This window comes from Mus musculus, chromosome 1 (assembly GCF_000001635.26).
Source record: "Mus musculus strain C57BL/6J chromosome 1, GRCm38.p6 C57BL/6J".
Lineage (NCBI taxonomy): Eukaryota > Metazoa > Chordata > Mammalia > Rodentia > Muridae > Mus > Mus musculus.
The window spans coordinates 126,518,097-126,530,580 of NC_000067.6; the positions used below are offsets into that span (position 1 = coordinate 126,518,097).

Sequence of the window (12,484 nt, forward strand, 5' to 3'; positions counted from 1 at the left end):
AGTGATGTGTCTCCTTAAGTGGCTTCAGAACATGAAGGCTGAACACCCCTTACTCCCTAAAGTAGGTCCTGTAGTTGACGTTAAGCAATTCCCGGGTGTATGGCTTAACCTGTCATCTTCTTTAGGATGGTCCAGTGCTGACATAGCTATTGAAGCATGAGCCAATGCCCAGCTTCATTATCCTCTGTGCTGGGCAGAAGGTGTGGCTTAGAGACTAAACTCTTATCCTGGTTGGGGACTGGAATTGTCTGACTCTCGTAAACAATTCCTGGTGGGTAATTGGGGAAATGGCATTGATGACTGTCCAGGGGGAGGCATGGGTCTTGCACTTTGCTGAGAACATAACTATGATTTAGAAATTTAGCACAAGGGTTTAGAGGAGGAGAAGCAATAGATAGCTCAATACCCTGGTCTCCTGTTGCTTTGGGGAGGAATCCAGGAGCTGTTACAGAGTTGGCAAAAGGCACTGCTTGCTCTCATTGCTGTTAGATAGCTTGGAATTCTGTCTCTGCTGCACATCTAGCCCCCCAGAGATAGCCTCTTTATCTCCTGAAGGGATTTAAACCAACTATAGTTCTTATTTTATTCTGTGTCCACTGTTAAGGATGCATGCAGAGAAAGTTTGCATGTTGCCAATTAAAATCCCCCTCCCCAGTGGAGGTCTATGATTCCAGCAGAGGCAAGCATTTAATACTCATGGCTCCTTAGTCTACGTGCATTAACCCCATGAGGAAAGAGGCATACTAACACGTGAAGAGGCTGAATAAAATAAGAGCCAAGATACATGGGATGAGAATCTCTGGGATAGTCAGAGACTGATGCTAAACAGGATTAATTCTTGTTCGTACCTGTGCTTTACAAGTGCAAGCCAACCTTTTCAATAGAGCATTACAAACTTCTCATAGCTTCCAGCAGGCAGTTTTAATATTATTTTAGACATAGAGACAGAAACAAACAAACAAACAATAAATAAATAAATACAAAAGCAAGTTTTAAAAAAATATCACTTTAACATAGTCTGTATGTGTATATGTGTATGTGCCATTCTGTATCTGTGGAGGTCTGAAGGCAAACAATGGGAATCAGGTCTCTCCTTCTCCTATGTGGGTCCCAGAAACGGAACTCATGTCACCAAGCTTAACAACAAGCACCTTCACCCACTGAGATGATCTAAAAGTGGAATTCTGTCTGTGTTACGGAAAGAATTCTTTCCTGGCAGTAACCTTTAGAGACATGGATGCCAAAACTTCTGCCGGAAAATATAAACTGACATCACTGTTACAGAGAGCATGGAGGAATATCTGGGAATATCTGGGAATGTCTGGGATGAGGTCATTTTATGTCCGTTTCCATTTCCTTTGGGAAAGCATACAAATCCAGAGAATGAAAGCAAGTTATGTTAATTGTAAATACTCTTTTCTTTTAGAGTAGGGATCACAGCTAAACCAAAGAGCAAAGGAGAACTTCTAGGTTTCAAGAATTTTGTTAAAACTCTTTGATGGCTAGAAGGGAGGTGCCTCCGGCCTCTTTTTCTAACAGGTTCTGTAAATGTTGATCAATTAAGTGCTTCAGTCTTTCTGGCAGTGCAGGAACTGTGCCCCACGGGAAGCAGGAGTTAAGTGCTTTCCCAAGGCAAACAGTTTGTAGTCAATATCTTATAGATTCTTGGAATTAGGTATCAAGGCTTCCTCTGCCCTTCAGAGAGGGGAGGGTGGGGAAACAAAATGAAACAAAAATCCCTAGAGTTTCAGTCTGAGGACATGGCTCATTCAATGAACTACTTCCCATGCAAGCATGAGAACCTGAGCCTGGATCAGCAGAAACTATGATAAGAAGCCAGGGATGGTGGCATGCATCTGTAAGCTCAGCACTATGGAAGTGGAGACCAGTGGATCCCTGGAGCTCACTGGCCTTAACAGCTTAGGCCAACTGAGGAGTTCCAAGCCAGTGAGAGAGACTGTCTGGAAAAATCAAGATTGACAGCACTGAAGGAATACCAGCTGAGATGTCCTTCTGCCTACACACACACTCACTCACACACACACACACATACTCACATACACACACACACACACCACACATACTCTCTCACAAATACTCATACAAACACACAGAGAGAGACAGAGACAGACAGACAGACAGAGCAGGAGAGAGCTTGGCTCTGGCTTTTCTGAATCACCCTTTCTCTTGCCAACAATATATATATATATATCACATTGTCATTATGCTTCACTATCAAACTTCTAGTCCATTATCTTCAGGGTGAAAAATATGGAAGATGATTTGAGTTTTATATGTTATATTGTTAGGTGTCAAGACTAATATACAATGCCCTAAGGACTGCTTCTTAGTAGCACAGTTATAGGACATGTCCAAAATGGATTGGATTGGGGGTAGTTTTTACATATGCATGTGTGAGGTATGTGTAGATGTAGGTGTGCTCATTCATGAAGACTTGAGGTTGGCATGGAGTATCTTTCTCCATGGTTTTCCCCCGCCCCTTATATATGTATAACATATGAACAAGGCCAACCCCCTGAGAAATTTGGCAATTGCCAAGTTTACAAGTAGGTGTCACCTAATGTTTTCAACTTATTTGGACATGGCCTATTTTCTTAAATTATCTGTAGTGACCCAAGGTGTTGGTGTTTCTGCAGTCTATAACTTAGGGCAATGCTTCCATGTATGATTATTTAAACCACTGGTTCTCTACTAGGGATGAGATATTAATATTCTCTGGTAAATTCTAGGGAAATGTCTGCAGATATTTTGGGTTGTCACAATCTGTGTGTTCCTGGCAAGTAGAGAGTAACAGTCCAGGATTATCTTAAACACCATGAAATCCAATGACAACCTTATCCCAATGACAAGGAAGTGGTAGTTTGTTGAACTACTTAGTGTTTATGAACATGGTGCCCTAGTGTGCTTTCTCTTGCTGTGAAAAGCACTGACCAAACCAACATGAGGACAAAAAAGTTTATTTAGTTTATACATTCATGAGGCCCATCACTGAGGGACATCAGGACAGGAAACTCAAAGCAGGAGCCTACAGACAGGGATGGAAGCAGAGACTAAGCAGGTGTTGCTTAACAGGTTGCTTCCAGGCTCACAGTCAATTGCCTTTCATTGATGTCTGGCCCCCAAATGCCCAGTGGTGGTCTGTCCATAGTGGTTGTGGCTCTCTCACATCAATTAGCGATTAAGAAAATCCCTATAAACATGCCCACAGGCCAATCTAATTGGAGCAATTTCTCATTTGAGATTCTCTCTTCCCAGGTGAACACTTGGGAAGTGTCAAGGTGACAAAAAAAAAAAACTAACCACCATGTTTGGTAAACTTAAGTCTATGCGTGGGATAGACTTAACCCTAGCCCTCTCCAAATATGATTGTCTTATTATGGTCATAGAGACCTTTGTGTGTGTGTGTGTGTGTGTGTGTGAGAGAGAGAGAGAGAGAGAGAGAGAGAGAGAGAGACAGACAGACAGACAGACACACACAGAGAGAAAGAGACAAAGAGACAGAGACACACAGAGACACACACACTGAGAATATGCTAGAGGTCAACCTTGGAATTCTGAGACACAACCTCTCACTGGAAAGAGGACCTCGGTGAGCTCCACAGGCCCACCTGTTTCCACCTCCTCAGCACTAGGATCACAAGCACGCCTCCATGCCCCCATTTTTATGTAGGTGTTTGCGGGACAGAGGTGAGTATCTGGCTATGGGAAGCCACGGAATCCCAGCTCGGTGGACAAGAGGCAGTCTTAGGTACCAGGTTGTCAGCCTAGGGCATCCCAGGCACCACTGGGCACCTCTGAAGAACTAAGAACAGAATGGGGGCCCCGGGGGTGGCTTGGTCAGCCCCAGGCTGAAGGGAGGAAAGGGCAGGAGGAGAGGGAGGCACTGAGTGGTTCCCATGTGGGTGAGAGTCCTGGTCCAGTCTGTGGCTGAAGGAAGGCCTTCTGGCTGGAGGTTAGACACGGCTCCTTAGGTAAAGCCTATCCTATCATTTGAGCATGGCAGACTTTGATGAGCAGAGACAGTCTATGGTTTTAGAGCTTTATTGTTGAAAGGCAGGGAGAAAGAGAGAAGGTAGAAAGAGTGGCCGGCCATGGCCACATGGAGAGCTGGGGAAGGGAGAGAGAGAGAAGGAGGACTAGAGATGAGAGTAAGAAAGGTGAAAGCTTAAAGAGAGCGAAGAGGGGGCAAGCAGCCCCTTTTATAGTGGCCTGGGCTATCAGGTAACTGTGGGGAGGAGCATGCCTGGCTATAGTCAGGTAACTGTGGGGGTAGAGTCTAGCCAGAATGCCAGAAGCTTGGAACATTGTCTATGTGAGTTATAGTCACACAATTATGGAGTTGGGGGCTCTGCGGTGTCATCAACTTGACTCTGGGAATGTGACTCGCTTTTCTGTCCCTTGTAGAGTTTTCTACAGAGCAAGCTTCACTCAACTAAAATAGGCTGCCTATCACAGCCCCACAGGTGTTAGGGATCAAACTCAGGCTCTTATGTTTGTGTAGCAAGGATTTCTTTAGACTGAACTTTTTATTTCTTACAGTCGATCTAGAGTGTCTCAATTATGACTCAGAAAATCCAAAAGAGATACCTTAAACATTATCTGGTGAGTTATTGGAAACCTATTAAATCTGTTTTGATTAGTTATTTCTAGTAAATTCTTCAAACTTTTGTATGACCCATATTATATAGTAGCATCACACAGTATTTGGGATGATCAAATGATTAGCATAAAAGATATTTGTTAAGTATATATTTCCATAAATACAATATACTACAATAAAAGCAATTCCTGTAGTCTAGATGCTTTGAACTCTAAAACAGTAGGTCTCCTGGTGACCTTTACTTGACACCACCTAGACAAATATAGGAGGCAAATCTTGAGATTGAGGAATTACCTGCACAAGGTTAGCCCAGGGGAATTTCTGTGGGGAGTTGTCTTGATTGTTACTGTGGGCAGCACCATCCCCTAAGCAGGTAACCCTGGGCTCTATAAAAAAGCTGGCTAAGCATGAGCTTGTGAGTGAGCCAACCAACAGTGTTCCTTTGTCATTTCTAATTCCAGTTCCTGGTTAAGTTTCTGCCCTTACATTCCTCAGTGATGGAAGTGTAAACCAAATAAATGACTTCCTCTTGTAAGCTGCTTGGTCATGGTGTTTGCCACAGAAACCTAGAATGTTAGCTATAGTGATAGCTTCTTTCTATAGAGAAAGGAACTCATCCTGAGTATTATTCATTTGCTAGTTATGACAGGCTAAGACAAAAGGCCTCCCATCACTTAGTCTCCTCCTCTTTCCATAGCTGTGAAAGTACGCCACTGCCACTCTTCCGTGCATATTTCACATGTGGCATGAAAGTATAAATTCATGCATGAATATTCATGAGTTCACTTTGTGATTTCCAACTGTCTATAAATTCTAAACTCTTAACTTGAGGCTACAAATGGATAAAGATTTTTATCAAGTGTTAGAGATATTTTCTACTATTATTTCTTATGATCTTTCATGTCAATCAAAGATATTTAGCCAAATCAGAAATTGTAGGGCTTATAAAAAATCATCACATACAAAAAAAAATACTTTCATCTTAATGTTAGAACAAATTAAGAACATGGGATACCAAGAGTGTGGTTTGACATTAACTAATATACATGTCATATGGGTATTTTTAAGATTTTCTTTTTAATTCTTTGTATGCAGGGATGTTGCAGGCACATAAGTACAATGAACACAGAAACTACAGAGGCTAGGAAAGGATGTTGGAGCTGCTGAAGCCAGAGTTACAGGCACTGGTGAGGCGCCCAATATGGCCGCTGGGAACCTAACCCAGGTCCTCTGTATAAGCAGCAAGTGCTTCAAACTGCTGAGCAGTTTCTCCAAACCACATTCATTTTTAAGGTCAAGTAGGAAGGTATAGAGGGGGAAAAAAGACTTTATTATATACTTAAGAAGGTTTAGATTTAATTGTAGATTCTGATTCCATCCATTTCTTAATATGCATCCATAAATATTTGCCTTTAAAAAAATTGCTGATACAAAAGAGATTGAACCTAAATGTCTGTTATTGTTGGATGGCTGTATTTGAGCTCCACAAATTCCCATATAATTCCACATCTCAAAGACAGATGATAGGACTATTTTTATAATATACTAAACAGGAACCCAAAATAACATAGCTACCTTGAGGATGATTACAATATATTTTTCTGTCATTGCAGATGCTTAAAAAACAAGTAAAGCCTGAACTTCCTCAGAGAAGCTAAGGAAACTAAAAATATTTTTCTGTGAGTATATGTGCCTGTGTAAATGTTTATATGTGCACATGCATATACATGTACATAAAGGCCAGATGACAACTTTAGATTCCATTCCGTGGAGGCCTGTCAGCTCACTGTTTGAGATAGAGTCTTTCACTGACCTGGAAATCGCCAGTTAAATATATTCAAGTACTTGACTCTAAAATTATAATATACTTACGTACAATTTTAGTACATCAGTTAATGTGAGGAGCCACAATAAAAGGTTCGCCCCCCCCATGATAATTGTAGCAGTCACCAATCACTGATACAATAAACACATGAGTCTATGACTTAAGGGGAGAGTTTGCCTAATTTCAGACTCTCTAGTTAAGCTCAGGTACATGACACAAGGTTTTTCTCAAGATCCCCCATACAGCATAGTGTCTATGTGATTCATGAGTAAAGTGTTCACAAAACCTGATCATCACCAGGAAGGACTTTACACACCAATCCCTGACATTCATGTATTCTTAGAAGCTCTGATGTCACCTTAGACCATGACAAACCCTCCCACTTCAAGTCAGTCAAGTCAGAGTCAGTTTGGAAAACAAAAGCAACTGTAATTGCATGACTTAGTATAAAGTTTAGACATCTATTCTTGGTCTTCTTTCTTTTTTTTTTTTTAATAATACCCTTTTCCATTTCCTCACTGATAGTCACTCTGACCATTCAAATACCATTATTACCCTCTGTTGTTATTCAAATAGAAGATTACTGAGCCCTCTGACATCATACCTGAGGCTTTATTGCTCCAAAAAGAACGCTGTGGAAGTTTGCACACAAAACTCTGCTCTCTTAGCATGCTTGAAATGAGATTTAACTCAGCCATGTCTAAGACCAATGATTTTTATTAGCTATTCCTTTTGCTAGTATGGCAAACCATACTCCTCCAATGTGATGTATACATGGTATATGTTAATACTTACTGTCCAAATTAAACTCAATTTTTTCTTTCATCAGAAGGCAGCCATTATTGTTGCTCTATAAATTTCTTGAAAGACAGAGCATAGGGAACAGTCTACACAAGGAGTTTAAATGTAATTTTATAAATGTCATAGACCAGTTTTAAAATATGCTTTCAAATAGATCTATAGAAAAGTACAACTTAAACATTGCAGCTTTGTACATAGTTGCTAGTTTTACGTATGCCCCAGTTTACCAAAAACGAACAAACTAAGAACAAATAATTATGAAGGTTATAGTTCCCCAAAACAGATCTTGTTAATATCATATTAGCTAATAAGCAAATGACTGGTGGCCAAGAGACACAGTTCCATGGTTAGTGTTTGCTGTGCAAGCAGGAGGATCAGAGTTTAGGTCTCCAGGAAAGCCATGTAAACATCAGTGGGTGTAGCAGTCTGCCTGTAATTCCAGTGGATACAGAAGATCCTTACAGCAAGCTGTTTAATGACACCGGCCATAGCAACATGTTCTGGGTTTGCCTGAAAGACCCTGCCTCAAGGATGTGTTAAAAGAGCAATGAGGATGCTTCCTGACATCAACCTTAGAATTCCACCTGCACAACCATGAGCTCACTTATGAACTCAAAGCAGCTGTGGTTACCTACACAAGTCCCACCCATGATCAAGCCAGTCAACATGGAGGGGAGGGGTTTACAAGGTCCCACCCCCAGCTGAGGAGCTGGTGATTGCTGAGAGAGGGAAGTTTCCTGGTAGGTCCTCCATGCTCCAGTGGATGGCCCCACACCCACAAGTACATGGGCAGCACTTCAGATGTGGTGAGTTATAAAAATATATATTTACTAGAGAAAGAATTGAAAGAGTTGAAGGAGCTTGCAGCCCCATAGGAGGAACAACAATATGAACCAACCAGTAGCCCCAGAGCTCCCAGGGACTAAACCACCAGCCAAAGAGTACACATGGAGGGACCCATGGCTCCAGGCCCTTGGTCCTGAGAAGGCTCAGTGCCCCAGTACAGAGGAATGCCAGGACAGGGAAGCAGGAGTGGGTGGGTTGGTGAACAGGGGGTAGGGGGATAGGAAAGGGGTTTTTGGGAGGACAAACCAGGAAAGGGGATAACATTTGAAATGTAAATAAAGAAAATATCTAATAAAAAAAAAGAAAAAGAAAAAAAGGGCAAGAAGTTGAGAGTGGGTAGAGAGGTAAGTGGTGGATCTGCGGGAGCTAGACAGATGGATGAAGAATGAATGTGACCAAAATACATTTATGTGCATGTCATATTACCAATTAATACAAATATATTTAAAAAACAAAACTTATGAATCAACTGAAACATTTTCCCAGTAGTATTTTTGTATATGGAACAAGATTTTTATATTACTATGACCAAAGATCATGGATGCGCTGAATGAAGAAAAATATAAAGTACTTTATCCCAAACTGGAACTAGAGGTAAAAATGGACACATACATAAATGAATAAATGATTATGGGAGCTTCTTTCCCCTCCCCGCTTGGGACAAAGGCAGTAGGCAGGACAATGCTCATGTAGCCTGCAACATGTAATAATGGACTAGCAAATGTATTTCAAACTACCAAGAGATACTGAGATCATTAGAAAAGGAATCCAAACACCATCATGGCAATTGCAAAGAGCACACTCATAGGACCCTAGAAAACTAACGCGTGACATCACAGCCATCTTTCCAGTTTATTCCCAGGGGACCCGAGAATGACTAAATGACTTGGGAAGTTTTAGCCGATGTTACCAACTTCCATTTTAGGGTGCTTGGACAAAGGTCTCAGATTACTTTCCAAACCTAGAGTCAGAGCCCTCCACATAAAACACAATCTCAGCATGAAAAATTAGTGCACAGAAGCCTTCCAGGACAAATCTCCTCAATGGAAGAACCAGAAACCTGACCACTTTTCACCGAAGGAAAGCGGCAATAATCTGTGAATAGGGAAGTTAGTAGAGAATTTGTGTCGACTTTCTGACGTGTTCTAAGTTCACCATGTGGCATTCCCACCTGCTTACTCTGGCAATCCTAGACCTGAGGACAAACTCTCAGCTGTCCCTTTGCCTTAATTATAAAATGCCATTCTCCAAGGTAGGGCTTCCTTTTAAAACATTTTAAGTATTTTAATATATTATTTTAAAATTTCTTTTTAAATTTATACAATGCATTTGATCATTTTTTTTTCTTGTGGCCTCTTTTATACTGTTAAAATTTTTATGTAAATCTAGATACACAGGTATACACACTTGATATCCAAATCAAACATCTACTAATAATAAATAATAAATGTACTTAAAGCTATTTTTATAAAATACAATAGATGTATAGTTTTATCATTCATTAAATATAAAAGTAACTTTGCAAGCTGCTGGGATGGATGCGCTTATTTCTTACATAAGCAATTACGTCTAGGCCGACACTGTAAGAAACAAAGCATCTTCCACATTTTTTATAATCGATTGGTACTTTATTTTCATAACTGTCAATTTGGGGAATGGCATTATATATTCATATAAATTCATAGTTCAAAAAGTCAGACGTATGTATCGTGTTATTAGAGAAACAGCTGAAATTTCTGTCCAAATCACATGCCACAATTCATCTAGCAGATTATTTTATGGAACTCAAGTTAGAAACTTGAACAGCAATCTAAAAGCGAGACATTCTAATATGACACAGTCTAGATATATATTAATTTGTTGCTTTCATGCCGTGGGAAATAGGAAACTATTAAACACTTTTGTTCTTGGAGAACATGAAAAAAAAAAAAAAACCACCCACCATGTTTCTCTAAGATTATAAGATGTAATGTGCAATAAAGACACCGTAACTTCTAACAGGCACACTGCGCTGGGACCTGATTCTGCATGGCAACACTGCATAGCTTGACATACTGGGAAGTATGCAGTGTATTCAGAACAAAGCCTACAGCATAGGGGCATGCTGCCAGAAGTGCCAGAAAAATCATCATCCGCTTCATATTGAACTGATTTCTGGCCACTGAATATTCAGAAACCTGTCCCTGTTTCCAACTGTGTGTACAATGTGAGCCCTCCTGGGACCAGGACTGGCAGTTTTGGAAGCACGGCGCTCCTACACGCCTAAGTGCATAGGCAGTTCTGGAGTTCCAGTAGGAGGAGCTATATTTAACCACACCCCCTGTTCCATGATAAAGCCAGTTACAAGGATTAAGCAAGCAAGTTAAAATGCTTGCCTTGACTGTCCAAGGACTGGGTTCAAAACCCATCACTGTACAAATGACACTTTTAAATTCCAGAGCTATGCAGATTACTACCTGAGTCGAGAAAGAATGGAGTGTGAACTAACTCACCGCCAGAGACTTCTGTGTTGCTCCCTGAGTTGTGCCAGCAGGTGCTCGATGCATTTGTTAGAGTCCATGTATTCCTGCACAAACAGACATGAGAGAGAAATACTGCAGATTCATGTCTATTCACTGAAAATAACACATGGAATTTCAAAGCATTATTGAAATATTTATTCTGGTGACATTAGCTTATTTCATTGACTTGCCACATGAAACAATTCCTTGTAGGAGAGATGGGGAGAAGGTTTGCTGGGGAAATGAGGTCCTGAGTCCAACTCCCAGAACCCATGTTTAAAGAAATAAAGTCAGTTGTGGTGACCTGTGTATATAATTCTACCTCTGGGGAGATGGCTCCTACAGTTTACCAGATCTTTCTTGCTGGTCAGCCAACCTAGAATTGATGAGTTATTGATAATTGACAGCTGCTGTCTCAAAAAACCACAGTGATGGTACCCCAAAGACAATAACTGAGGTTGGCTTCTGGCATTCATGTGTGTGCACACGTGCATGTACATTCACTGCAACAGTCACTATGCACTAAGATTACATCTCTGTCTCTCAAAAAACTATATAACACACAAGATAACCCTCTTGATGCTCTTCTCAGTTCTAGAAGCCTGAGCCTCTGTGGTTCAGTCATTTGAACATGGTAGCACTCCTTGACCTCATGTGAAAGATTCTATAAACAAACTTCCAAAGTGAATGTGGAGTTTATTGAGTCAGCGGGAAACTCCTCTGACTTTCAAAAAGCCAACATTTCATACCTATGCACATGAGTTTTACTGAAAACCACAGGAAATCGGCGTTCGCACAGTTGCTTCCAATATTATGTATATGTGGGGGCCTTGGCTTTTATGGCCTTTGGGTAGCCATTTTAAAGTAAGAATAAACTCACAGACGATTTTGTATGGTTATCCTATTCTGTGGACGTGTTCACGTTCCTCCATCTTCCTGTAGATACATGTAACTTGTAGCTATGTTTGTCTGGGTTTAGTGAACTAAATTGTGGCCTCTTCTATGAAGATGTGATGCAGATGAAGCAGGCATTTATCCAGAATATGAAGAATACATTTGTTGAGGATCACATAAGGGTATAAGTATAACTGTGTGTGTGTGTGTGTCCGTGCCATATTATTTTTGTCACTGCAGGCTTTGTGGCTCAATTTCAGACTGAGTGTGTGACATGCCAGCATGGCTGTTTCCTCTGTGGATTGCTTTGGGTGTTCAGGGTCTTAGGTGCTTCCATGGGAATTTTAGCATTGTTTTTTTCTAGATCTTAAGATTTTGATGGGAACTGGATTGGATCTGTAGATCACTTTGATAATAAGGCACTTTGTGTTATTTCTGTCAGTCCAGGAGCATGTGAAGTCTTTCCATCTTCTGGTGGTTTCTTGGGTTTTTCTTCTCTTAAATTTTTAACATAGAGGTCTTTCACTTCCTGGATTTTCTTTTCTGTGTGTAATTAAATTAGAAATAAAGATCATCAGAGGGGAAGGAGAGACCTTAAGAAGGAAGCAGGGGGAAAGGATAGGGAAACACTTGACGTGACTGCAAACTGGTAGAGAGGAAGGAGAACAGCAATTAGAAGACACAGAGATGGGGAAGAAGTTGAGAGAGGAAAACACACTAGAACCCTGTATAATGAGACACATGTTGGAAATGCCATCATGAAGCCCATTACTATGTTATTGTGATGACTTTTAAAGATTTATATTTTTAATTATGTCCATGTGTGTGGAAGAGTTTGTGCAGGTGAGTGCAGTGTCTGCAGAGGCCAGAAAAGATCCAACTGATGTGGGTGCTGGATAGCTAACTCAGGGCTTCTACATGAGCAACTGTTCTTCATCACTGACCCATCTCTCCAGCCTCCAAACCCATTTATTTGCATGCTATTTCAAAAACAAA

The 12,484-nt window shown here is 40.8% G+C and overlaps 1 protein-coding gene across 15 annotated transcripts in view; it reads right to left on the reverse strand.

Annotated features, from left to right (window-relative positions):
• The window catches only part of Nckap5 (NCK-associated protein 5), a 917,161-nt gene that overhangs the window by 604,461 nt on the left and 300,216 nt on the right, over positions 1-12,484 (reverse strand). For all 15 annotated transcript variants that reach the window (NM_176957.3, NM_001081756.1, XM_030252625.1 and 12 more), the window contains one exon: positions 10,586-10,659. In NM_176957.3, the coding sequence (NP_795931.2) occupies positions 10,586-10,659 (74 nt within the window). The remainder of the gene's footprint in view (positions 1-10,585; positions 10,660-12,484) is intronic.